Source organism: Hyperoodon ampullatus (genome assembly GCF_949752795.1).
Source record: "Hyperoodon ampullatus genome assembly, chromosome: 3".
NCBI lineage: Eukaryota > Metazoa > Chordata > Mammalia > Artiodactyla > Ziphiidae > Hyperoodon > Hyperoodon ampullatus.
This window is the reverse complement of record NC_136916.1, coordinates 14630257-14658019: the sequence shown is the minus strand read 5'-3', so window position 1 is coordinate 14658019 and position 27763 is coordinate 14630257. Positions and strand designations below refer to the sequence as shown.

General features: G+C 37.9%; 1 protein-coding gene and 1 long non-coding RNA gene across 3 annotated transcripts in view; both read right to left on the bottom strand.

Moving 5' to 3' along the window:
• Window positions 1-27763, bottom strand: part of NEBL (nebulette) — a gene marked incomplete at its 3' end in the record, with an annotated part of 349160 nt that overhangs the window by 83897 nt on the left and 237500 nt on the right. The window contains exons 1-5 of one of the 2 annotated variants that reach the window (XM_079700817.1): window positions 22946-23239; window positions 22782-22853; window positions 15045-15149; window positions 13004-13114; window positions 2607-2717 (exon numbers count right to left, since the gene is read on the bottom strand). The exons of the other annotated variant lie outside the window; for it this stretch is intronic. Of the exons in view, the coding sequence (XP_079556943.1) occupies window positions 2607-2717; window positions 13004-13114; window positions 15045-15149; window positions 22782-22853; window positions 22946-23026 (480 nt within the window). The 5' untranslated portion in view covers window positions 23027-23239. Of the gene's footprint in view, window positions 1-2606; window positions 2718-13003; window positions 13115-15044; window positions 15150-22781; window positions 22854-22945; window positions 23240-27763 lie in introns of those variants that run through there. 2 annotated transcript variants of the gene reach the window in all.
• The window catches only part of LOC307050638, a 54923-nt gene continuing 52867 nt past the window's right edge, over window positions 25708-27763 (bottom strand). The window contains exon 4 of the long non-coding RNA XR_013810803.1: window positions 25708-25781. This is a non-coding gene — a long non-coding RNA (uncharacterized lncRNA). The remainder of the gene's footprint in view (window positions 25782-27763) is intronic.

Here is a 27763-nt window from a genome sequence, read left to right as displayed (position 1 = left end):
TCATCCAGGCAACATGTGGCAAAGGAAGCATTTTAACCCTGGCCCGACTCCCAACTCCTTTTCTATCATATGTGACAGTGGAGGATATTATGAGAAATAATTTTTTCCTGTTCCATGATCATCGAATTTGGGGTGAAAGAAGAGATTACTGCCCCCACAGTACTCTTCCCCTTGGAACTCTCAGTTATTCAGAGGTGGAAATTCAGTTGGCCAGTCAGAAAGAATCCTCACCCCCACCCTGCTTATTCACATCTCCAAAGGCATAAGGGACAGTAAGGTTCTGAAAGAAAAATGATTCCATTTGGCCCATTGATGATTGATTCCATTTGGCCCATTGAAAAGTCTGACCAAAAAGGAGGTAGAAATAAAAGCTATTAACTGTAATCATCCCAGTTTCTTGGTTCTCTAACAGATATCAGAAAGCTGACTCGATTTTGGTGGAAACATAAAAAGATAAGCAAAGATGCTGACAATGCACTGTTTCTAGGTAAATCAGATGCACATGTGACAACATATTTTATTTTAAATTAAATTAAGTCATTAATAGGCATAGTGAAAAGTGACATTCCGCATCATGAAAAGGTAACCCTATTAGTTAAATTCTCTGCAAATGAATTTCATTTTACTGAAGTCTTCTGGGAGACACGGTTTTGTCTTTCACGGAGATGCTGCAGCCTCACCTACTGAACCAAGAGACGTACTTGCTTTCCTTTGGTTTTCAAGACCCACGTTTAAATTTCATATCTTTGGGACAACAAATGTATCATTCTCAGTGACTTGACTCTAGGGGAATATCAACTACTTCACAGGTAGAATACAAATATCATTCTCCCCTTAAATCTGAGTAAATAGTCTTAAACACTTTCTAAATCCTATTATATGTACAAACTTTGCATGTAAAGGTTGAGCCAAGCAGGCACAGGACTGTAAGTAAATACATCCTTCTCCCATAAGTACACAGTATTGGATGGAGGAGAAAGGGGCTTTATACTCTATTCCCTCAATCCCTCAATCAAAGACTTTTTAAAAGAAAAGGCAGAGTTAAAATAATAACTTCAGCTCTATGATAAGGAACTTCCGTATTTGAATTTCATTGAATTTCAGAGTTAGAAAGGTTCTCCCCAAGGAGCTGTGTAATGCCAGTCATCTCCCCAGACCACCAGACCACCTTCGAAGCCTCGCCATCTATGGGAGTTCAAAGTTTCTTCCACTCCAAACAGTGGAAGCTCAGGGTCCAGTTTTTCTTTCTTGCAAATGCACTGGATCCATTGATCTGAATTCTAATGATAACCTATTTTGCCCTACATTTAAAATTTTTCATTTAAAATCTTGACCAATAACCAGTGACCTTCAAGAGGGAGGCAGCTGGGTGTAATGGAAAGAGTGGACTAGGGAGTTCGATTCTTTAGTCTCATTTTCTTCATCTGCAAAATGAGAATCAGTACACGGATTTTGCAAGAACTGGAAATGATCAAAGTCTTGGCATAATCTCTTGTGTGCGGCAGTGCTTGCTAAGTGGTAGTTATTATGATTATGATAGTCAAGTTCTCATAAAGCCTCCTGGTAAAATGGCCTTGCTGGTAACTACAGACATGTGGCTTCTTCATCTCTTATCAATCTTAACCCATTTTAGAAAAGCACTTTTGGTATCGGCATGTGTTTATACATTTGGATTAAAATGTAAAAGCTCACTCAGCTTTTACTTAAGCATTGACCTATTGCAATTTAATATCACATAACTGTTGCCATCCTACAAAGAGACACTGCACAGCTGGGGCTCTGGAGGCCCTGAGGCAGCAAAGCACCATTCAGTAAGACAACTAAGTGGTGGGGCAGAGCCTGTGTGAGATGACAGAGATGTTTCAGGTACTTTTCAAAGAAAGGGAGCTTTTTAACCCAACGAAGGTAAACACTTTCTCTTAACTGATTCTAACCCATAAAGAACCTGACAAACAGTTCCTACATTCCTTCTAGAAAGCAAAGAATTCATGATAAGGAGACAAATAAGCTTCCACTGAAATTTCAGGAAGAAATATTCTTCTAGGCCCCCAAGATAGTAGTGGTAATTGAGCAAACACATGAAGGTTTTGATGTACTTGTTACCTTATAGCCAAAGAATAAATGTGTTTTCTATGGGCTTGTTTCCTCTCTCTTGGCTTCTGCTTCTAAGCCGGCTGTTACACATCTATTGCTTTCCTACTCCCCTTGGGTCTTAAGTGTGACAATCTGGCCCTTACATGAATTCCAAAAGAAACCACAGTGGGGTACAATCTCACTAGCATCCCAGTTCTTCTGCAATTCTGCACTGTAAACCATGGGAGTAACGCCATCAAGTCAAGGAAGTTCTAGGAATTGCTGTTAAAAACCCAGTTTCCCAGGTCTGCAAGTGCCTGACATTTTGAAGGCATTCTACAAGGTTCTAATAACAATTGACAGAATAATTCAGATGTGCTTCTGACTGAACACAGGGACATAAAAATAAAAGAAACTTTGAAGTTCTTTTTGAACAGGAATGTTGTAACATTTAAACTTCAAAAACATACCCATTAGCCCTGATGTCAGTTAACTACAATTTTCCAGAAAATCATGAGGAATGGCTTGCTTACGTGACTCTGGTGCTTATTCACGTCCATGGCATGTTTGATCTCAGGCGGTTCCTTCATGTGGGCATAATCTGAGAATCCTTTGGCAGCATCGTGCTTCTGCTTGTAAGCAATCTTAAGAAAAACACAAATAATTCTTAGTTTCATTTACAGGTATATGAAATTTCTTACCTTTTAAATTTCAGTGTTCCGTCTGGATTTCATATAGTTGAATACCACCATTAATGGTCAAATTTGCCTAAGCTTCTATAACAAAATAATATACATAATACTTTAATCTTTGTGCTTCTGTTTAGACTCCTAATTCTAACTCTTTGTCATTTATTTCAAAAGTCTTTGTCCACACACTGAAATCCCAACTCACATTCATCTAGCTTAAATCTCAGCTACGGTTTTGGGAAATCTTCCACATCCAAGAGGTTTTAGGGTCATAAATGTTCAAGGTTTGAAGCTTGGGAAAGCAAATGACAAAACTGGGGAAGTGACTGGATATTTAAAAGAGAATTGTTCATTTTTTAATTGATTATTATGATTTTATGGAGGCACAGCTATAATAGAATATAAACCTTATTAAAAGCCCTAAACTTTGGGAGAAAATATAACAAAATTCTCACATATGTCAAGCCTTGTTCTCTGTTAGGGAAATAAGCATCATAGCAATGCCACCCATCACCACCATATTAAATCTGTCCCACACAGGGATGGAGAGAAGGCATGAGAATAATCAGAAGTACTTCAGAAGTAGAACTAACCAACCTCAACAGAGTTAGAAATTAAAGAAGATCCATAAGACAGCAAATTATCCCCTTACTCTCAGTCTAATGCTATATTATCCTATTTATTTCCTTCACAAGTTTAAATTACTCGGTTTAATTTTTGTAAAATTACTTATTTTCTGTCTTCTCTTACTAGAATATAACTGTCTAGTTCAATAAATGCTCAGAACCCAGAATGCTGCCTGACATAAACTGCAATAAATATTTGCTCAGTGAGTGAAGAAATAGGACCCCAGAAAATATCTGAAGAGATTATAGTCGAAAACTTCCCTAACATGGGAAAGGAAATAGCCACCCAAGTGCAGGAAGTGCAGCAAGTCCCATACAGGATAAACCCAAGGAGAAACACACCGAGACACATAGTAATCAAATTGGCAAAAATTAAAGACAAAGAAAAATTATTGAAAGCAGCAAGGGAAAAATGACAAATAACATACAAGGGAACTGCCATAAGGTTAACAGCTGATTTCTCAGCAGAAACTCTACAAGCCAGAAGGGAGTGGCATGATATACTTAGAGTGATGAAGGGGAAGAACCTACAACCAAGATTACTTTACATGTCAAGGATCTCATTCAGATTCGATGGAGAAATCAAAAGCTTCACAGACGAGCAAAAGCTAAGACAATTCAGCACCACCAAACCAGCTCTACAACAAATGCTAAAGGAAATTCTCTAAGTGGGAAACACAAGGGAAGAAAAGGACCTACAAAAACAAACCCAAAAGAATTAAGAAAATGGTCATAGGAACATACATATCAATAATTACCTTAAACGTGAATGGATTAAATGCTCCAACCAAAAGACACAGGCTTGCTGAATGGATACAAAAATAAGACCCATCTATATGCTGTCTACAAGAGACCCACTTCAGACCTAGGGACACATACAGACTGAAAGTGAGGGGATGGAAAAAGATATTCCATGCAAATGGAAATCAAAAGAAAGCTGGAGTAGCAGTACTCATATCAGAAAAATAGACTTTAAAAAAAGAATTTTACAAGAGACAAGGGACAATACATAATGATCAGGGGATCAATCCAAGAAGAAGATATAACAATTATAAATATATATGCACCCAACATAGGAGCACCTCAATACATAAGGCAACTGCTAACAGCTATAAAAGAGGAAATCTACAGTAACACAATAATAGTGGGGGACTTTAACACCTCACTTACACCAATGGACAGATCATCCAAAATGAAAATAAATAAGGAAACAAGCTTTAAATGATACAATAGACCAGATATATTTAATTGATATTTATAGGACATTCCATCCAAAAACTGCAGATTACACTTTCTTCTCAAGTGCGCATGGAACATTCTCCAGGATAGATCACATCTTGGGTCACAAATCAAGCCTCAGTAAATTTAAGAAAATTGAAATCATATCAAGCATCTTTTCTGACCACAATGCTATGAGATTAGAAATGAATTACAGGGAAAAAATGTAAAACACACAAACACAGGGAGGCTAAACAATACATTACTAAATAACCAAGAGATCACTGAAGAAATCAAAGAGGAAATCAAAAAATACCTAGAGGGCTTCCCTGGTGGCGCAGTGGTTGAGAGTCCGCCTGCCGATGCAGGGGACACGGGTTCGTGCCCTGGTCCGGGAGGATCCCACATGGCGGCTGGGCCCATGAGCCATGGCCGCTGGGCCTGCGCGTCTGGAGCCTGTGCTCCACAATGGGAGAGGCCACAGCAGTGAAAGGCCCGCATACTGCAAAAAAAAAAAAAAAAAAAAATACCTAGAGACAAATGACAATGAAAACATGATGATCCAAAACCTATGGGATGCAGCAAAAGCAGTTCTAAGAGGGAAGTTTATAGTTATACAAGCCTACCTCAAGAAACAAGAAAAATCTCAAGTAAACAATCTAATCTTACACCTAAAGGAACTAGAGAAAGAAGAACAAACAAAACCCAAAGTTAGCAGAAGGAAAGAAATCATAAAGATCAGAGCAGAAATAAATGAAATAGAAACAAAGAAAACAATAGCAAAGATCAATAAAACTAAAAGCTGGTTCTTTGAGAAGATAACCAAAATTGATAAACCATTAGCCAGACTCTTCAAGAAAAAGAGAGAGAGGACTCAAATCAATAAAATTAGAAATGAAAAGGGAAAAGTTACAACAGACACTGCAGAAATACAAAGCATCCAAAGAGACTACTACAAGCAACTCTATGGCAATAAACTGGAGAACCTGGAAGAAATGGACAAATTCTTAGAAAGGTATAACCTTCCAAGACTGAACCAGGAAGAAACAGAAAATATGAACAGACCAGTCACAAGTAATGAAATTGAAACTGTGATTAAAAATCTTCCAACAAACAAAAGTCCAGGACCAGATGGCTTCACAGGTGAATTCTACCAAACATTTAGAGAAGAGCTAACACCCATCCTTCTCAAACTCTTCCAAAAAATTGCAGAGGAAGGAACACTCCCAAACTCATTCTATGAGGCCACCATCACCCTAATACCAAAACCAGACAAAGATACCACAAAAAAGAATATTACAGACCAATATCACTGATGAATATAAATGCAAAAATCCTCAACAAAATACTAGCAAACAGAATACAACAACACATTAAAAGGATCACACACATGATCATGTGGGATTTATCCCAGGGATGCAAGGATTCTTCAGTATATGCAAATCAATCAGTGTGATATACCATATTCACATACTGAAGAATAAAAACCATATGATCATCTCAATAGAGGCAGAAAAAGCTTTTGACAAAATTCAACACCAATTTATGATAAAAACTCTCCAGAAAGTGGGCATAGAGGGAAACTACCTCAACATAATAAAGGCCATATACCACAAACCCTCAGCAAACATCATTCTCAATGGTGAAAAACTGAAAGCATTTCCTCTAAGATCAGGAGCAAGACAAGGATGTCCACTCTCGCCACTATTACTCAACATAGTTTTGGAAGTCCTAGCCATGGCAATCAGAGAAGAAAAAGAAATAAAAAGAATCCAAATTGGAAAAGAAGAAGTAAAACTGTTACTGTTTGCAGATGACATGATACTATATATACAGAATCCTAAAAATGCCACCAGAAAACTACTAGAACTAATCAATGAATTTGGTAAAGTTGCAGGATACAAAATTAATGCACAGAAATCTCTTGCATTCCTATACACTAATGATGAAAAATCTGAAAGAGAAATTAAGGAAACACTCCCATTTACCACTGCAACAAAAAGAATAAAATACCTAGGAATAAACCTACCTAAGGAGACAAAAGACCTGTATGCAGAAAATTATGACACTGATGAAAGAAATTAAAGGTGATATCAACAGATGGAGAGATATACCATGTTCTTGGATTGGAAGAATCAATACTGTGAAAATGACTATACTACCCAAAGCAATCTACAGATGCAATTCAATCCCTATCAAATTACCAATGGCATTTTTTACAGAATTAGAACAAAAAATCTTAAAATTTGTATGGAGACACAAAAGACCCCGAATAGCCAAAGCAGTCTTGAGGGAAACAAACAGAGCTGGAGGAATCAGACTCCCTGACTTCAGACTATACTACAAAGCTACAGTAATCAAGACAATATGGTACTGGCACAAAAACAGAAACATAGATCAATGGAACAAGATAGAAGGACCAGAGATAAACCCACGCACCTATGGTCAACTAATCTATGACAAAGGAGGCAAGGATATACAATGGAGAACAGTCTCTTCAACTAGTGGTGCTGGGAAAACTGGACAGCTACATGTAAAAGAATGAAATTAGAACACTCCCTAACACCAAACACAAAAATAAACTCAAAATGGCTAAGAGACCTAAATGTAAGACTGGACACTATAAAACTCTTAGAAGAAAACATAGGAAGAACACTCTTTGACATAAATCACAGCAAGATCTTTTTTGATCCATCTCCTAGAGTAATGGAAATAAAAACAAAAATAAACAAATGGGACCTAATGAAACTTAAAAGCTTTTGCACAGCAAAGGAAACCATAAACAAGACGAAAAGACAACCCTCAAATGGGAGAAAACATTTGCAAACGAATCAACGGACAAAGGATTAATCTCCAAAATATATAAACAGCTCATGCAGCTCAATATTAAAGAAACAAACAACTCAATCCAAAAATGGGCAGAAGATCTAAATAGACATTTTTCCAAAGAAGACATACAGATGGCCAAGAATCACATGAAAAGCTGTTCAACATCACTAATTATTAGAGAAATGCAAATCAAAACTACAATGAGGTACCACCTCACACCAGTTAGAATGGGCTTCATCAGAAAATCTACAAACAACAAATGCTGGAGAGGGTGTGGAGAAAAGGGAAGCCTCTTGCACTGTTGGTGGGAATGTAAATTGATACAGCCACTATGGAGAACAGTATGGAGGTTCCTTAAAAAACTAAAAATAGAATTACCATATGATCCAGCAATCCCATTACTGGGCATATACCCAGAGAAAACCATAATTCAAAAAGACACATGCACCCCAATGTTCACTGCAGCACTATTTACAATAGCCAGGTCATGGAAGCAACCTAAATGCCCATCAACAGATGAATGGATGAAGAAGATGTGGTACATATATACAATGGAATATTACTCAGCCATAAAAAAGAACGATATTGGGTCATTTGTTGAGACGTGGATGGATCTAGAGACTGTCATACAGAGTGAAGTAAGTCAGAAAGAGAAAAACAAATATCGTATATTAACGCATCTATGTGGAACCCAGAAAAATAGTACAGTTGAACCTCTTTGCAGGGTAGAAGTTGAGACACAGATGTAGAGGACAAATGTATGGACACCAAGGGGGGAAAGCCGCGGGGGGGTGGGGATGGTGGTGTGATGAATTGGGTGATTGGGATTGACAGGTGTACACTGATGTGTATAAAATTGATGACTAATAAGAACATACTGTATAAAAAAGTAAATAAAAAAACAAGAATAACTAAACGGATGAGAATAAAACAAGAATAAATTAATGAATTATTTTAAAATTAATTTAAAATATATATATTAAAAGTTTAATAATAAGATATTAAATGGAATTGGAATTACTTGGCACAGAACAAAGGTAACTTAAAAAAGAAAAACTAGAACAGTGGTCACCAAGAACAAAACAAGATCTAATTTTTAATGAAAAAATACAGTTACACTTAAGGGAAAACTTTTTAGCAACATGAGCTCCTTGAGAGCTGTGTCCGTATCTTACATATCTTTTAATATCCTGTGCCAGTCATACTGAATGACAGAGAACAGAAATGCAATAAATGTTTAGTGAGTGAATGAATAAATGAGTGTTTTAAACATTCTCATGAGCTTAAACTCCTCATAGGCTTTAATAAGTAGAATTAACCACCCACTTAACTTAGATAATATACTTGTCTAAAGGATTAGAGTGATAATTACAAAAATAAATTTTTAAGTAAAAGCATCCAATCCTAACAAAAAAAAGGGAAAGTCATCTAACACAAATATCAATGTTCAAATCCCTTCTCTGGCTTCCCCCACCGAGCTTTTCTTGAAAACTTCCAGTGAAAGAGAACTCAACCTGGGTATCACAGTCTCTAAATTTTGAAGATACTGATACATAGTTCCTCCTTTAATGAAACTCAAGTCTATCTCCCCAGAGCTGCATCCATTTGGCCATAGGGAAGAATCTGGTTCACAGGACAGAACTCCACACGTGGGAACACAGCTGTCAGTGGCTTCCATTCCCCGGACCTGTCTGCGTAGATTAAGGTACTGAACCTCTGTACACTCTAAATGCTCTCCGAAGTACAATTCCCACTTTTCCACCTCTTTCTTAAGGTGTCCACAGTATCCCAGATATGTCCTGACCTATCCTAATTAGAATTGTTCAGTTTAATCTAGATTATCATCTCAAATGTGCTATATGCTATTAACACATCCATGGATCACACCATTTTCCTTTTGATCACTGTGTTGAGATTTCTGTCAGCTAATGCCCCTAAGTCTTGTTCACTCCTACTCAGCCCTGTTCCCACATCTGGTTGATTATTAGGCCTCGCATACAGCACCTCACATTATTCCAGGGATAATTCATCTTGCTAGAGTCTGTCTGTTGACTTAATACATCAGCATATCTAATTCTGATGAACATATCTTTTACATTTTCACCAATTAATTATGTTAAACAGGAAACCCATTAAGAACCTCTACTCAGACTGAGAAAGTCCATTATCTCAGTTTCATTACATTACATATTATAACTTGTGGGAAGGAAGGAGGAGTTTAGTGAGTGGCCAAGTCTCTTAAGCCAAGAAACAACTTCTATGAGATCTGTTGTAAGGAAAAAAAAACTAGCATATGCCTGTCTCCTTTTTGCTGGATGCCTGGTTGATTTTGCGTTTTTGACTATGGTACTTGTGAACTTACAAACATAACCAATGCAGCTGATCATTTTGTGGGTTATCATAGAAGTGGTGAGTCATCAAGCACAATTTTAAAAAGCACCCTTTCTTAAAAAGGCTATGTAATTTTCTACTCTCAGCATTAAAATAGTCATTTCATTTATAGCTGCTGCCAAGCATCACTTTAGAATTAAGATTACATCAAATTGGAGGCAGCTGAACTTTATCATATTAATTTTCATCCTTAAAATAGCTAATGGAAAATTATGTCACACTAATAAATTTTCTGATAAATTTGATTTCTTAGGATTTGTCATTATTGTGTGGCATTTCCCTAGATTAATACTGTTTTCTTCCAACCTTGTGAATTAAGGTTGCTATGGCACTAGATGCCTAATTAGTGGAAGATACTTGCAGTAGTCTTACATAAATTATACGTAAATATGTTTATGCAAATAATATACACATTTATGTTATATATTTCATCTTATATGTTTATATCTCATATATACATATATTTCTGATTTACAGTATATTTCATAACTACTATATAGGTAAATGTACTTTTAATCCCATAACACAGGCAGCCCTGAAGCTCCTGAAACAGGACCTTGTGGCCACTGTAGATAAAAACATAAGCTCTCATAAATCTCCTCAGTTCGGATGCCTGAGTAGCCTGTATCACTTCTGTGATAAGGGATTATTTAGTCTCTGCTTGAGACAGCCTTGGTGAGAAGGGTCACAGCACTTCATGGCACAGCCCATCCATTTCCAGAAGATTTCTTTGTGATCTTTGCTTGTAAAATTTTTAATGAGAGTTATCTAACAAAATGGCTTCCTAAAATCTCCACATCTGTCTCTGTCTCTTTTTTTTAAGGCGTTTCTTCCTATCAGCCATTTTCTACCTAGCTAACTTCACCTCATCACTCTAGTTTGAATGTAAGCATCTGAGAATGTTTGCAAATTGATTTTAAGATAAAATTTTGCTCCAATGTCAGAAGTTTAGGATACTTTTCAATAGAAGTTGGAACACAGTTAAATTCTAGTATTTGCCTAATACTAATACTCTAATTCAGGTTGGCACAAATCTGATACTATTTGGACACAGTAAAAGGTTAGTTCTATAATTATCACAGACACTATCAAATAGTTCTACTTTCTTGCCTGTCTTATTAGGCAATTGAGAATTGCAATTTTAACAATAATAAAATAGATTTATGTAAATCTAAAGAAATGTTATTGCAATTACATAAATCTTTGAAATAGATACCTTCTTGGGAATCCAGGTTCTTCCTTTCTAACAAGTTCAGTGACTCTAACACTGGGCAGTGCTGCTCCTTGAGAGTACACATATGTCTTCCCTAGGGTGCATATTCTAATGTAAGTGATAACCTATTCTGGAAAAAAAGAGATAGATTCCAAAATGTACAATATGGATTATTTTGTATGTTAAGTTCTATGTGCACATATTTGTGTACTATAGATGTGTTTAGGCCATAAAAATTTGGGAAAAGTTGTGTCCTTCCAAAGCAATTAGGATGTAAATATCTGAAAATCTTACCTTCCCAAGTATAAAAATAAGAAAAGATTGTTTCTTTTCTTTATCGTGTAATTGTTGCTTATTATTATTATTATTGCATAAATGTTGTCAAATATCAAGTGTTGTAATTGCTTGCTTTATAAAGTAGTCCATGTGATCAGCAAGTGGCTGGGTTACCAGATGTTGGCAGGACAAAAACGGGGCATATTAGTCATGGTCAGCCATGCAGAACCCTGACATATATTTTTAGCCTCATGTGCACTGCTGAGATTAGCTTACTGCCAAGCTGGGTACATAGTGGACATTTAAGTTTGTGATAATGAAGTACTTAAAGATATTCTGCAAAGGATAACAATACTTGGTATTGTTCAAGAGTAATCTACTTTCAGACTATTTTAAAATTATCTAGATATCCTCTACCTAAAAGTGAAAAGATTCTGAAAAAACAAGTAACTTGTTTAATAAGAAAAAGAGGGATAGAAATAATAAAAAGTGGTGGTAAGGGGTATAGTTAAGAACCCAGACTCTGGAGCCAATCTATCCATGTTCATGTGCTGGCTCTGCCATGTATTAGCTGTGTGACCTTGGGCAAGTTACCTAACCTCTCTGTGCTTCAGCTTCTACATCTCCAAAATGAGGATATTTCATGCAGTTGTGAGGATTAAATGATATAAATATATGTGAAATGCATAGAACAGTACCTGACACATAGTAAGCATTTCTTTGTATTTATTATTATTAACTAAAAATGTAGCATGAAAAACATAAACTATGTAAAAGGAAACATCTCCTTAGAAAGGAAATCAATAAATTGAACAAAAATCCATTTTACAAGTATTTACTGAATCCTCCCTGTGTTCCAGGGACTGTTCTAAGCACAGAGGTGGAGCAGGGAACAAGATAGATAAGGTCCCTGCTCTCTTAGGGATTAATAAAGTAACAACAACAACAAAAAAATCAGATCGTGCTATGAAGAAAACAAAGCAATAATAGGAGTGAGAAAGAGGCGAAATATTCTGCTTTGAAATTTTGTTTTAAGAAACACAATAGATTAAATGCATTAAGGATTCCTTCTGTGTTGATGTACTATAAAGGGAAAATTACTCCTAAACTGTTGTGGATTCAAAATGAGTTTACATGATGACAGTTCTTAAGTTCATCTGCAACTTGCAATCACTAAAATGGCCATTTCCGCCTGGTGGAGGCTCTTTTTTGGTAGCCTGAGATATTCTACCAAGTGAAAAACACCATCCACGGAAAAGAAATTCAGGAACCACTTGTCTAATTGATGGAGCACAGATCTGTGGATCCTGAATTTAACCATTAATTCTTTATGCAACTTTTAATAAGCTACTGGAATGTTTTCCACTTAAAGATCATAGTTAAAGACTAGTTTAATATTTGCTATAAGATTGTAATCTAAGTAAACTGTCTAAATAAGATTTAAATTTGCTCTATTAGTAGTGGTGAATGGGACTAGGAAAAACAGCATCATGTAACTGACATACTGGCAGGTCCCTGTCATTATCTGATTCCACCAGCGACAGCTGACAGCACATGGATCCGTCGCTTCCAACTTTTCACTCCGTATTTAATATCTAAGACAAACAACTCTTTTTAAAATGCTAAACAATTTGCACTAGGTATATGTTTGGTCTACATAATTACATAATAATTCAGGAAAACCACACCTCACTCTGTAGCTGTGTAACTTCTCTTGCAAAGACACTGTCAATTGTGGCTGGCATCTGCTTATAAAGAGAATTGGAAAGGTCCGCCTTAATGGTGCCTTTGTATTTTGCCTGGGCAGGGAGAAAGAAAAGGGCAAAAATATTTCTTAGCTTTTTTTATTGTGAATATTGAAAGAGAACAAAAAAGTACTTTCTTCAGAAACAGAATCAGTTAAAAAATATAAAGTCCATTTTAATCTTAGATACTGAACCTGACGAATATATCTGAATAAAGATAAAGAAATCCAGTTTATCATGGTAAAACCTTTAAATGAAACATGCAAGAAAATAATGACTGGGAGGGGGGGTTGAGCGATGGGGGAAATGGGTGAAAGGAGTTAAGAGGTACAAAGTTCCAGTCATAAAATAAATACATGGGGACATAAGGTCCAGCATGGTGACTATAGTTAATAACACTGTACTGCACATTTGAAAGTTGCTAGGAGAGTAGATATTAAAAGTTCTCATCGCAAGGGAAAAAAAAGAAATAAGATGTGTGACTCTGTGTGGTGACAGATGGTAACCAGACTTGTGGTTATCCTTTCAGAATGCATACAAGTATTGAATCATGTACACTGTGCACCTGAAACTAATAAAATGTTAAATGTCAATTATACCTCAAATTAAAAACCTTAAATCAATTTGGTAAAAAAAATAATAATGACTATTTTTCTGTTTAAACCCATGCACATTTCTCAAAGTAAACCTATTTGTGTGTATTGACAATGTCATGTTTGATCAGCAAAGGAACATATGAGAACGATGAGACATTTAAATTGTTCCAGAAAACACAAGTCATTAGAATTTACAGGCTAGAACCTGAATGCAAAGGACAACATTCCTTTATTCAAGTCCTCTTAACTCCTTCCACCACAATGGCGGGGTGCAGGGGGTGCTTTTTTGCTGTTTGTGCACCCTCCCATGTGCAATCTGCACTGTCTCTAAGTGATCTCAATCATTACTCATAAAGAGAGACACTCATTCACTATTTACTCTTGGGAACATTAAGTTCAAAGGAACATAACAGATCGCCCTCTTCCTTTTCTCTGTGCAGGAGAACTAATAGCTAACACAAATAAACAAAACCGTGGTTTTCCCCACTTGTCCACAGGTCCCTGCTGTTACTCCCACTTGGAGCTAGATTTGAGTGCCGATTTATTGAGCATATAGCCTGCGTAAGCCTTGCGTTCCCATAACTCTTTGGATTTGGGTACTTAAAATTTACCAATTTTCTTCAAAATGTTTTCATGTTGACAGAAATAATCCCGAGAATATCATATTGATCTTTTTCCAACATAACTTACGAAACACTAGAGGTCAGTCATTTACAACACTATCTAATCATCTTCCTTTCAAGTTTATCTCTTTGAAATGATATATTCACAGAAACCAGCAGTTTCTCATCACAGAAATTACTGTTAACATTGTGCTTTATAAGACAACATAAGTCGCAGTTCTAAATGCTCTCAGGGAAAGACTCTATTTCAGCTGGAAAATGAATGTAGTGTATTTCTCACTCTATGGTTTCATAACAGGTATCTCTGTTGAACTGATCCTACTCAAAAATAGTTCAAATTGATTTAACATTACTTACCAAAGATACCACATTTTATGGAACCTGCTGGTTTCACTTATTTTCAAAATTATATTGAATCATTTATATCTAATAAGTCTGTTAAGAAATAAAATAATGGAACTTCTAAAACTCTTTTGCCAATACTTTCTATTGAATAAAAATATCCTTTTTAAGAGTAATTTTATGTAAATAAGAAAGGGTTACAGTCAAAATAGACATATAATAAAATACATCAACCATAAATAATAAAACTTATCAGTTTACATGAGTTAATTGACATAGTGCACAGAATTATGTAATTATACAGATATTACCAACATTCAGTGGTATTATCAAAAATATTATTGTCTAACTTTCATGCACAGACTTTTACTTACATAAATAGAAAAAGAAAATGAAAGCCATCTGCAAGTTTTGATACCTTACCTCAGAAATAAAAGCGCCAATCTGTTTTACATGTTTTAGCATAGGCGTGTCAGTCACAAATGTACACTTGTCTTTAGACTTTTTATACTCTTCTTTATAATGGATCTAAAAGAATATTTTACATAAGAAGAGAAAGAAAAACAATTTTAATACTCCTTTTTTGAACAGAAGAATTAACTTGAGAAAATCTGTTTTCTGAAGTAAATACTCCAATGTGGAAGGATGCTCAAAACAAGCCAAATCAAATAAACTGATATCCAGCCCAGAACAGCAAAGGTGATGAGGCAAAGGCGGGGAAAGGGTGCTCTTTACATAAGCCAGGGTCTAGTTATCATCAAGCATCATGTGTGTTGGCTAATGAGAACCTACTGCATAGCACAGGGAACTCTACTCAATGCTGCAGTGACCTAAATGGGAAGGAAATCCAAAAACGAGGGGATATATGTATATGTACAACTGAGTCACTTTGCTGTACAGCAGAAACTAACACAACATTGTAAAGCAACTATACTCCAATAAAAATTAATTTTAAAAAAAGTTAAAAAAAACAACCAAACAAACAAACCAAAAAAAGGATCATGTGTGTTGGACACACAGTAACTGTGGGTCCTGTTTGCCCAGCTTGTTCAGCATGATTATTAAACGTTCTCCATTTCACTCGTACAACTGTCCTAGTTTATTGTTACTTTTAAGCCACAGACCCTAACAGGTAAGCCTACGGTCAAACAGAAACATAGCTGCCTACCTCTAGGTTTAAAACAAGGCGTCATCAGGACAGATGTGACCAATTGAGAAGAGGCAGAAATTAAACAAATGGAGAATACTTCTAGCATCATTAGCTAGACATGCTGGCTTAGAGGAAGAGGCCTAAATTGTGGCCACAATGGGCTTCCTGTTACTAATTAATTATGCTCAAATCAAACTTACCCAATTTATGAGCACACACAGGCCTCCCCAACCTCCTCCCCACCCCCAAGCATAGAAACCCACCCAGAAAGCCTGCCACCTGGTGGAGATCACTGCAGAATGCCCCCTGTGGCAGGCAGAGCAGGACAAAGCCCAGAGAGGCTTAGCTGGGCAACGCTCATTTCTTCTCTCCAGCTCACTAGTGAAAGGAGTCACTCCTTTCCGCCCCCCCGCACGGACACATGGACCAAAAAGAGGTCAGGAACTATGGAGAGGGGCCTAAAATAATCCCACTGTCACACTAACTGCCATCAAATCTGAAAACTGAGCAGGCAAAACTTACGACTAGTTGAGAGGATGAAGGTAAGTTGCTAAAAGTTGTATCACCCTGTAATAAAGTCATGTTTATCTACCCAAGACTATAAATACTTAGGCCAAAAAAAAGTCTTAGTTCAGATGATAAATTACATGGTCTCCCGGGACTTCCCTGGTGGTCCAGTGGTTAAGAATCTGCCTTCCAATGCAGGGGACATGGGTTCAATCACTGGTAGGGAAACTAAGATCCCACATGCCTCAGGACAACTAAGCCCACAGGCTGCAACTACTGAGCCCGCAACAAAGAGTCCGTGCGCTGCAGTGAAGGCCCAGCGCAGCCAACAATAAAAATAAATAAATAAAATAAAAATTAAATTAAAAAATTAAAAAAAATTACATGGTCTCCCTAATTACAGCCTAAAAATGAAGTTTATTTGTAGACACTACCTGGTTCTGAAAGATCATGACTAATACTGATGTTACACTTTAACATGACATAGAGATTTTACCATATTCAAACCTGATTTGAGGGGCATTATTTGACCTGAGGTATAACTAGACACGAACATACTAAGTAACATTCTTTTAAAATGCAGTATCCCATGGCTATGACTCAGATATTAGATGCTGACCACATTAAACATTTGCTTTATTCATGAAATCAACATTAGAACATATTTATCTTATCTGAGCACTAAACTGCTTTTTTTTTCTTCTCAGAGATTAGCCATAATTTTAGGTCTCTGCAAATCACCCTCCTCAGTCACTAGTAATTAAACCGTTAATGGCAGTATGATAAATAGTAGGCTATTTTGATCATAAGGAGAAAAAAAAAAGGTATCTCCGTTATATAATTAAGTGTGAGAGAACATAACCTACCATTAGGCTTAAGTCTGGCTCATTATTTTTATCTTTCGCCACCATCTCTTCCCTCTCCCATGCACATGCTTCACCACAGCGCAGAGGTATGTGCTATGGCTACAGGCCTCCTGATAAGCTCTGACCTGAGCAGAATGTTCAGGACAGGCGCTCAGGATAAGGGTGAAGTATTTACTTCCTTTACTGTGCAGGCAAATGGTTCAGTCTTAAGTGCGCTCTCCATTCCTTTCTCTGGTCTTTATTTAAAAGATACACACACACACGTATTATATGCTTATTGTCACTCGTATTTCTAATGAATTTTACAATATGAGTGACAATAAGCAAATGATCTTAAATTTTTATATAAAGAATACTACATATTAGTAGCCTTCCTATACCAGGAGAATAGGGAAAAAAATGGATGAAAGGGTACTGCATCGATGACTGATACTAAATCTTAGGTAAAATAAAAATCACTGAGGAGACAGTCAATTCCTAATACAACCATGGTCCCGCCTATTGGATAGATTGCCTATCCAATCCTTTCTTTGCTAACAATAGAACTGAAATGTATTTATGAGAGTAGACATGCCCCTACCCCAGCCCCAGAGGACAAACTGCTCTGAACTAGTATGGTTTTCTCATTCCCCTTGGCCAGTGATTGGCCGGGGAGGACAAGTGCCTAGCTCTAGCCATGAGACATTCTTGGAAGTCTTCCCAGCATCATTACTGGTGTAGCTGGTATAAAGGGAGAGACTTGCTGACATGGCCCTTTGACCCCTGGCCCTTCCACCTTTTGTCTTCCCCAACCACAGGAAAACAGCCGCAGTGATGCCATCATAAGACAATAAGCCATCATACCAATGATGGCAGAGCAGAAGGAAAGGCGCCTGAGAGACTGATAACATCCACTGCACCAAGACTGAAGCCCCTACCTCCAGGATTCATATGTGAAAAAAATAGACATCTGTTAAGCCTCTGTGTTAGGATTTTCCTGTTACGTGCAGCCACCTGCGCTCACAACCAACACATGATCCAAAGTTGATGACTTAATGATCAATAAGATGCCCTAAATATTTACTTTCTGCTTTAACCTCACCCATGAACCCCACCGTGTCTCAACTACAGTTAGAGTTAAATTAGTTGAGTGAGCTTCCTCCTCCTAGCCTAGTTTCTTTTACTTACTATGAGATCACCTAATGGCTGACAGTAGACGACAGTAGATGTAGAAAGGTTAGAGGACATTTCCTTTTAGAAGCATTCTTAACCAAAAGGAACTAGGAAGGCACACAAATGGAGCCACGTTGGCTAAATGCAGTGAACCCCAGAAGACGGAACTGTGGCTCCTGCCCTGTGTGTTAACTGGGGTGCTCAGAGCCAGGGCTGCTCTCTCAGGTTTCCTAACACTGTCGGAGCTTTCTCTGGAGGGGTAACCACGGAATTCCATGTTTTCAGCATTGGAAGGGTTTACCCACAACAAACAATGTTCACTTGCCTGGAAAATGTTCTTTCTGCTGCCACGCAAATGAACACCCTAAAAAAGGTTTGGATCAAAACACTGAATCAGAGACTTCATGCAGATGTGGACTAATTTGCTCTGCAGAGACTCTTTATCCTAATTTACAAGAAACATATAAAGGGTCCCTTTTAACCTACTATTTTTTATGACCATCCTACAAAAGGCTCCCAGATCCATGATTCTGACTGTTTAATGTAGTCAGTAGGTTTGATGTATTCAAAGAATTGATTAGATAGCTGAGTAACAGGACAAAATAACAGAGAAAGGATATCTGGGGAAATAAAAAGCATTACATGGTTAACAGAAAAATAAAAAAGGCTGCCTCAGAGGACCAGGTGTCTTTCAAGACTGGGAAGTGAGTTATGCAGAGGGAAACCCCACAACATGGGCAGAGCATGTGCAAAGCAGAAACTAGGCGAGGCAAAAAAAATTTTTTTTGAAAAATTCCTCATACTGATCCCCAAAATGAAGCCACCTGATCTGAAAAACAGACATTTCTTTCTCTGGAGAATTCTAAACAGTGCAGCCCTCCCAGGACTTACTGCCAGGCCATTCTTATTTAACATTTTAATAAATTATCCGGCAAGGGCATGATACAGCGAAGTCTGCAGGTCTGCTGATGACCCCACGCTCTCATGGAGAGGGAAATGGTAAACTGAAAGAGATGAACTGCGGAAGCTCTCAAAGGGCTGTGCGAGAGGGCGGAAAACTACAGGTTACATCACTAGCAAGGGAAAAATCATTCAAACTATTAAAAGAGGATGGGCCCTACGTGATCAGCTACAAGTCAAAACCTAGGACTGAAAATGGCTGAGGATGATGCCCTTACTGAGGTTGATCTGACAGCTTTCTGCAGCCCCAAGTCCAAGAAACACTAAATATCATCACAAAGGGGGCAGAAACATCATCCTTCCCCAATCATAATCACAGCCATCAACATCTGGACTTCTGTGCACAGTTCTGGCTATTATACCCCGATAAAGACACATGAAAGCTAAAAGAGGTCCAAAGAGGGATGATTAGAATGATAATGAAGGGGATGTAGAGAGACTGCTCCATGAAGAGAAACCCACAAAACGACCCTTCTCGTTTGAAAACTGAAGCAGAGTAGCGAGTGGCTACCGGCCAGGCCAGACCCAAACCTGAATCTTGTCCCCACCCCTGAGTAGCCAGGTGGCCGTAGACAAGCTACTCAATGTTGGGTTTCACCACCTCTGAACGGAGGCTCATAGGACCTATGGCACTAGCTTGCTGTGGCATGAAATACAATATTGCACGTGGAGTGCCTGGCACACAGCAGCAGAGAAAGGACACCGTGGTGGCCAAGGCTTGGGAATCAGACAGACCTTGTTCCAAATTCCAGGTGAGTGGCTCTCTGTGTGATTTGATCAAGAAAATGAGAGTCTGCTTCTTAAAGCTTCAAGATGTAGGGCTCTACAAAGCAGGCAAACAAAACACCAAACTCACATGGTGACAGGCTGGGAACAGATTGCCTTCAAACAAACAAAAAGGCTCAGGTAAACACATGGATTCCCCCTTGGGATATAAAGGATCATAAAACAAAACTAGAGTCCTTGAAGCTTTGTCTTTAAGATTGAGACCTGGGCAAAGACTGGTGGCCTAAATTAAATGTGAGCACGAACAGATGGGCACTATCAGAGACGTAATAAAGTCTTGATGGGAGCTCCAATCTAACTCAATTCGTCCTTTTTTATATTTGTTTTTAGCTCCGTATTGATGCAATTTCAAATATACATTTTAGACAACCATCTAGACATGTAGACAACACAACAGAGAAAAGAACTTCAAATTTAAGTTCATCGGCTCCATATAAAAACATTGATGACATCAAGAGTGAATGAGCAAGTTATTACTTGATAATATTATTTAACCACACTTCTAAAAAACCAGAAATTTGATTTAGTCCAATACCTGAAGCCCTTCCAGAAAGGGTAAATTAAAATCTAATTTTCAAATGACTGTACAAACTCTTCTTTTCATTTTTTTAGAAACAAAGTCATTGTTCAGACTGTTCATTGGTAGATACAAAAATTCCAAAAATTAAACCAGTATCTTAATAAGTATGGAATTCTCTTTGGAAATAAAATGTAAACATGTACACAGATATAAACGAGACCACAGCAATATGATCTAAATTTAAGTAGTACAGGCATTCTGCCTTGCAATATAAACCTATACTAAACAGAAATTACTCCCACGCATTTGATTTCACCTGCATGAGAGTGGAATAATGTGGCTTTCGCTTTGGCAAAACGGTAAAGGCCATCGCCCCTCCCCACAAGACTGAAGTTACTGAGAGATGCTCTTAACCAAAACAACTCCAACAAAATCACCTACTAACTGAAGTTGCCACTTTAGTTTAATGGTTTATATAATTTAGCTCAGCCACAAATACACTTCAAACAAAACATAACAACACTGGAAGAGATACTATCTCCAGAGTTATGGAACTTAAGGTTTTGAATGGTCGCATTACTATCACTAATATTTGTGTAATACATAATGATAAAGCTAAGGTAAACTGCATGAAAGCTACAGTGAGAGGTAACACGGCAAACTGGCTAAGGAGAGGGCTTTGTGCTCAAGTCCTACTCCCCATTGCTTAACTGTGTGCCCCAAGGAGGTTACTTAACCTCTCCGAGCCTTCTTTTCTTCACCTCTAAAATGGGAAAACAGAGAACCTATCTCCCAAGTTGCAATGCCTGGCACATAGGACTCAATAAATCTTAACTGTTGCTGAAATTATTATCATTGTTGTTGTCATTAGCATTTCATTATTATTGCAGTTTACAAAGAACTTTTACATACATTAGCTTGTGACTATTATTAAGCAATGACACAAAGAAATACTCAGTTTAAAATTTGGTTACATTGCATGTCAAGTATACAGGAAGGGGTCTGATTCCCACCATCCTTTGGCTCTTTCTGACAAACCAGAAGGGAATACAGAATCATATATAAAATGTGATTGGACAGATACAAAATTAATTTACAGAGGCAGTAGTTCATAACAGCTAGCATCTCTTGAGTACTCACAATGTTCCAGACAATTTACTAAACACTTCAGATGTGTTACGATTTCTTGATCTTACTATTAGAAATGCTGCCCTTGAGGAACTGAGCCCAGCCAGCCTGCCCAGGGTTACTGTTAAACTGACTCAGGCAGGTTGACTTCAGAGAACAGACCGGCACATGGCCGTAAGGATTGACTTCCTCCACAAACAAACGTTGTAAGATATTCTGATCACTTTGCTTAACAACAACAGAAACAACCAGTTCTCTGCTCCCCTCTCTAAATAAGACAGGCACCCGCTCATGCTTCACGGGCCATCTTTCCTGTGCACCGGCGACTTTCCTACAACTGTTCTGATGAGGATCATCTAAATTCTCATCCCGAGCGAAGAACACATTTCCCTGTGCTTCTGTAATTCTAGTTTACATATTTACTATAGATAGATAGGAAAACAGATAAATATATAGATATGTACATGTGAATTAATTCCATAATTCTCGGATTCCCTTGAAATGTAACATAAACCGATCCCAGTTAATGAAAAATGTCACAACAAAAATGCTCCTTTCACTAATATCCATCATCATCATATAGTTCAGGGTTCTCAACACACAGTTCAGTAATCCGTCAATCCTAAATTGTTATTAAGTGTTATATGCAGGTATATGCATGATTCTGGTTTGGAAAACTACTGAATTCATCAGATTCCAAAAAAGTTCCCCAAAATGCTAAAAATCATTCATTTAGATAGAGATCCTCTCAAAACAAATTACATCATTATAAAAATTGTAAAAAAGCTTTGGGTTCTCAATGGAGTATGTTCTGAAATTCGATGCTTTATGATTTCATGACAGAGTGACAGTGAAATTCGAGAAGGGACAAGATTCTGGCTTAACAACACGGAGACCTGTCCCCACAGATTCTCTGTCTGGGAGACCGTGGGAAAATCACCTAAAATATCTGGACTTATTTCCATGATCTGGAAAATCACAGTGGTTTAAATAAATGATTTCAGGGTTTTCCCCTCAGCTCTCTGATTCTATTACATAATAGTGCCACACATGCAATGCAAAATCAGACAAAAATTACTTAAGCCACTTACATCACTAACGAGTTCAGTGCATTTTCTGGCCAATTCCATGCTCAGGTCTTCAATAACAGGCTTAAAGAACACCTGTCCGGAAAAAAAAAAAGAAAAGGAAACATTTTTCTAATTGTCGACCTTGAGGAACAAATACCGTTCTTCAGCAATGCCTTCTCACCCACCTTGTCTTCTTCATTTTCTTCTTCCCCTGTTTTTTCTTCTTCAGTTTCATCTTTTACATCCTCAAATACAGGGACCCTCATTTCTACTCTTTCTATATATGTGTGTGTGTGTGTGTGTGTGTGTATATATATATATATATATTTTTTTTTTTTAATTCACTAGTACAGCACCTTTTTCTATACTACATCACCTTGAGGTCTTGGCATCTCTGTGTTCTGGCAAAAATGACCGTGCCCAGGCCTCCTCCCTATTTAGCTCACACTTCATACTCCTTATCACAGTGGGGTGTGAGTGGATGGAACAGCATCACTGAGGTCAGCCAGAGCTAGCCTCATAAGCAGAAATAATATTTTAACAGGCAAAATTCAATTTTGAGAACGTTTAAAGTCAACATTCTCTAAACTGGTTAAGAAATCCAAAAGAGACAACTTATTAATATTTCATGAATTCAATTCATTCATAAAATCGTTTGAAAAAGACTTAAAGATTCTGGGTGAAACCACTCAGCTGTAACACTCAAGATAGCACAGTGCAAAGCCTATTATCTCAAAGATTCCTCAACTCCATCTAAATAAAGCTTTCACTGGAATGTCAGACATATCCCGGATTTGGTATGGTGAATCTGGATCATTCAAACTCATTTCATTAACCTAAATTAAATTTTTTATGAGACATATATGTACTTCTCCAGTCTAAAAAAAAATACTTTATATTAACTGATTAAAGGCTAGTAATTTATTATGAAAAACCCTTTGAACCACTTCAAAGAATCTATTCTGAGTTAATTATGACTGTTAATCTTATATTGCTATTGTATTATTTTAATTGTAAACATCATTAAACATGAGAAGCTGCAGTTAACATAAGCTGATATATCATTTAAGAATTCTAGAAACATCGTTTCAAAAAATAATAATTACCCTTTTTCAGAAAAATTCTGCCCATTGTGTCAATTTTTACAAATCCACTAGTTATTTGTATATTTCTCAATGTGTAATACATGCTTGGAAATGTTTGGAAAAATAAACTATAACAGTATTTATAATGTGGTATATGTTATATAATTTAAAATATATTTCTCAAAACTAATCCTTTAATGTCAATTGAGGTAATTCTAAGACTATACAGCTCAATTTATCAAATTTGGTTATTTAAATCCTAGGATAAATTAATATTTATAAAGCCATAGCATATCAGTGTGGGACATAGTAAAAAAATACCCTAAGGTGAATAATGAAACTAATGATATAAAATATAACTTTAATAAAAAAATACATCATTCTAGGTAGACAATAATGAAACTAATGATATAAAATATAATTTTAATCAAAAAATACATCATTCTATAGTGAGAGGCCCGCACACTGCAATGAAGAGTGGCCCCCACTTGCCGCAACTAGAGAAAGCCCTCACACAGACACGAAGACCCAACACAGCCAAAAATTAATTAATCAATTAATTAAAAAGCAAGTTTAAAAAAAAAACATCATTCTAGGTAGACAAGTAATACTGTTTCCTCTTAATATCATATTTAGGTTTTTGTTTTTTTAATTTTTTTAAAATTTATTTATTTATTTATTTATGGCTGTGTTGGGTCTTCATTTCTGTGCGAGGGCTTTCTCTAGTTGTGGCAAGCGGGGGTCACTCTTCATCGCGGTGCGCGGGCCTCTCACTATCGCGGCCTCTCTTGTTGCGGAGCACAGGCTCCAGACGTGCAGGCTCAGCGGCCATGGCTTATGGGCCCAGTTGCTCCGCGGCATTTGGGTCTTCCCGGACCAGGGCTCGAACCCTATCTGCATGGGCAGGCAGATTCTCAACCACTGAGCCACCAGGGAAGCCCCTCATATTTAGTTTTAAAGTTTTAAAATTACCTTGGCCTTGCCTAAAAATTCCGAAAAGAAAAAAATTCTATACAGTCATCATGTATAGATTATTTCCCAAATTGTGTTCTATGAAGCTGAAGTTCCACAGACTACTCGGAGGGGAAAAGGGGGTTTCTTCAACAAACATGTTTGGGGAAACCCATATACTAATCTCTCCCCCTGCCACTTAGAGATCCACATGGCACAATGACACATTAGAAGCTCTAAGAAGACCCACAACCAAGAAAACTATTAAGTTTGCTTAACCCAGCATTTCCCAGATATGAAACCTATTCATCTCATCTAATCTAACCTATCTACCTACCTACTTACCTATTTTTTTATTGACATCTGATACTCTAGAAAACTAACATTCTTCTGTGAAATATTACTTGGGGAAATATTGTTTTATTCTGAAACAACGTTGTGTTCTGTAAGAGTAGTTGATTGTTTCATGAAATGACTTTTAATACAGGCTAACTTAATGGCATCACATATCCTGCTTACCGGCAAAATGCCAAGAAGAAATGCCCTGAGGGTGCTGAAATTGGAAACCTTAACTTTAAAATCATAGTCATGTCATGCCTATGTAGAGAATTCTACAACGAAATTCTCTGTACATTATATTCGTTCCATAAAGGAGCAGAATGTGTAGACTCTGCTTGTTTCCCTCAAGTCCTCTGCCAAAAGACTCTTCTAATATTCCATAGAAGCTCTATTACATTATCTTTATTGGGAAATAGGGAAAAGAGCATTTTCTATAAGCTTTTCTTGCAAACTTCTAAAAGAGTAGGGAGAAAATCTTGCCAAAGCTGCCTAAGATGCACTGCCTGGCTAGTGTCTGAGGTGACAATACCTGCGATGCTCATGGTGACATCTATTCCCCATGGTGAATTACCTGCGTCAGACTTCAGTGGCTGCTATTTTTCTCATTTCCCATTATACAATAAATTCTTATTGTCTCTCCACTGTGCTGGAAGAAAATGATCTGTTGAGATTATGCAAAAAAGTTTTGAAAGCAAAAACAAACACCATATACAACGTGAACACGTATTTTCCATTTGAGATTTTAGAATCAGAATTTTAAAGCTACAGGGGTTCTTAAGAAATCAATCCTACTAAAGCCCTCTCTTTCACAGAGGACAAAATTGAGGTCAAGAGAAATTAATTATTTGTCTTATTCACAGAGTTACTCAGTGGAGCACTAGGACCAGAATTTAACTAGAGCCCTATGTTCATTCATTCAAAGAAACGTGGGTGGCTATGCCAGGCACTGTGCTGTGTGTTAGAGATGCAATGGTGAGTAAAATATACTTTGTGCTAAAATGAGATAGGAATTGTTTTAAAAAACCATCATTCAAGATTTGCTGGAGGAACTCCTTAATGGAGTGTCTGGCAAGCTAGATACATTATTACTTTTGATTGAATACATCTTTTTTCTTTTCACCTGTAGGTATAATATAAAATTCACGTAAAGTTGTCTCTAAAATATGTTAAGCCCTGAACTTAATCACAGCAACGCTCTCTTGTCAATAGCTCCAAAATGTAACTTGGGGGATATGAAGAAAGCGTTCTTCATGGATAGCTATCATGTTTCAAAATTCCTACATTATCCTCTTTTGTGTGTGTGTGTGTGTGTGTGTGTGTTACGCGGGCCTCTCACTGTTGTGGCCTCTCCCGTTGCGGAGCACAGGCTCCGGACGTGCAGGCTCAGCGGCCATGGCTCACGGGCCCAGCCGCTCCGCGGCATGTGGGATCTTCCCGGACCGGGGCACGAACCCGTGTCCCCTGCATCGGCAGGCGGACCCTCAACCACTGCGCCACCAGGGAAGCCCTATCCTCTTTTTTTTTTAAACCATGTTAAATGTGGTACTTTAATACATATTTGCATCTTGGGGCGCCCCAAAAGGGACTGTCTGTGTAGTTGCCGGTCCCTTTCACGTACCGAGCATTTCAGTTACGTTGTCTCTTTTTTACTTTCACACTCTACCCATGCCCTGGTTGAGAATGAGACCAAGGTGGGAATCACATTATCTACAGCTAGACCCCCTACTTCCAGGTCTGGCTCGCCCACATCCTCTAGGGCAAATTATTTAATCCCTCTTGGCCTCTAATTCTCCATCGTTAAGCAGAAAAACTGAAATTGCCAGAAGTTAATACAAGGAGGGCTTCCCTGGTGGCGCAGTGGCTGAGAGTCCGCCTGCCGATGCAGGAGACACGGGTTCGTGCCCCGGTCCGGGAAGATCCCACATGCTGCGGAGCGGCTGAGCCCGTAAGCCATGGCCGCTGAGCCTGCGCGTCCGGAGCCTGTACTCTGCAACGGGAGAGGCCACAGCAGTGAGAGGCCCGCATACCAAAAAAAAAAAAAAAAAAAAAGAAGAAGAGGAAGTTAATACAAGGAAAGCACCTAAAAAATAGGAAAGCCCCTTACAAACAAAAGAGTTTTCAACTATCGAATAAAGGTACACAGTTCCAGGGAAAGTACTTGGTATGAAAGGATCTTCGCATTTGAAAGGGTAAATTCTATACCATCAATATGTTTTTGAAGGCCAGGAGGAGGACTTCCCTGCCTGCCCAGTGATTAAGACTTTGCCTTCCAATGCAGGGGGTGGGGGTTTGATCCCTGGTCAGGGAGCTAAGATCCCACATGACTCGGGGCCAAGAAACCAAAACATAAAACGAAGCAATATTGTAACAAATTCAATAAAGGCTTTAAAAATGGTCCACATCAAAATTTTAAAAAATCTTTTAGGGCTTCCCTGGTGGCGCAGTGGTTGAGGGTCCGCCTGCCGATGCAGGGGACATGGGTTCGTGCCCCAGTCCGGGAAGATCCCACATGCCGCGGAGCAGCTGAGCCCGTAAGCCATGGCCGCTGAGCCTGCGCATCCGGAGCCTGTGCTCCGCAGCGGGAGAGGCCACAACAGTGAGAGCGTGTACCGCACACACACACACACA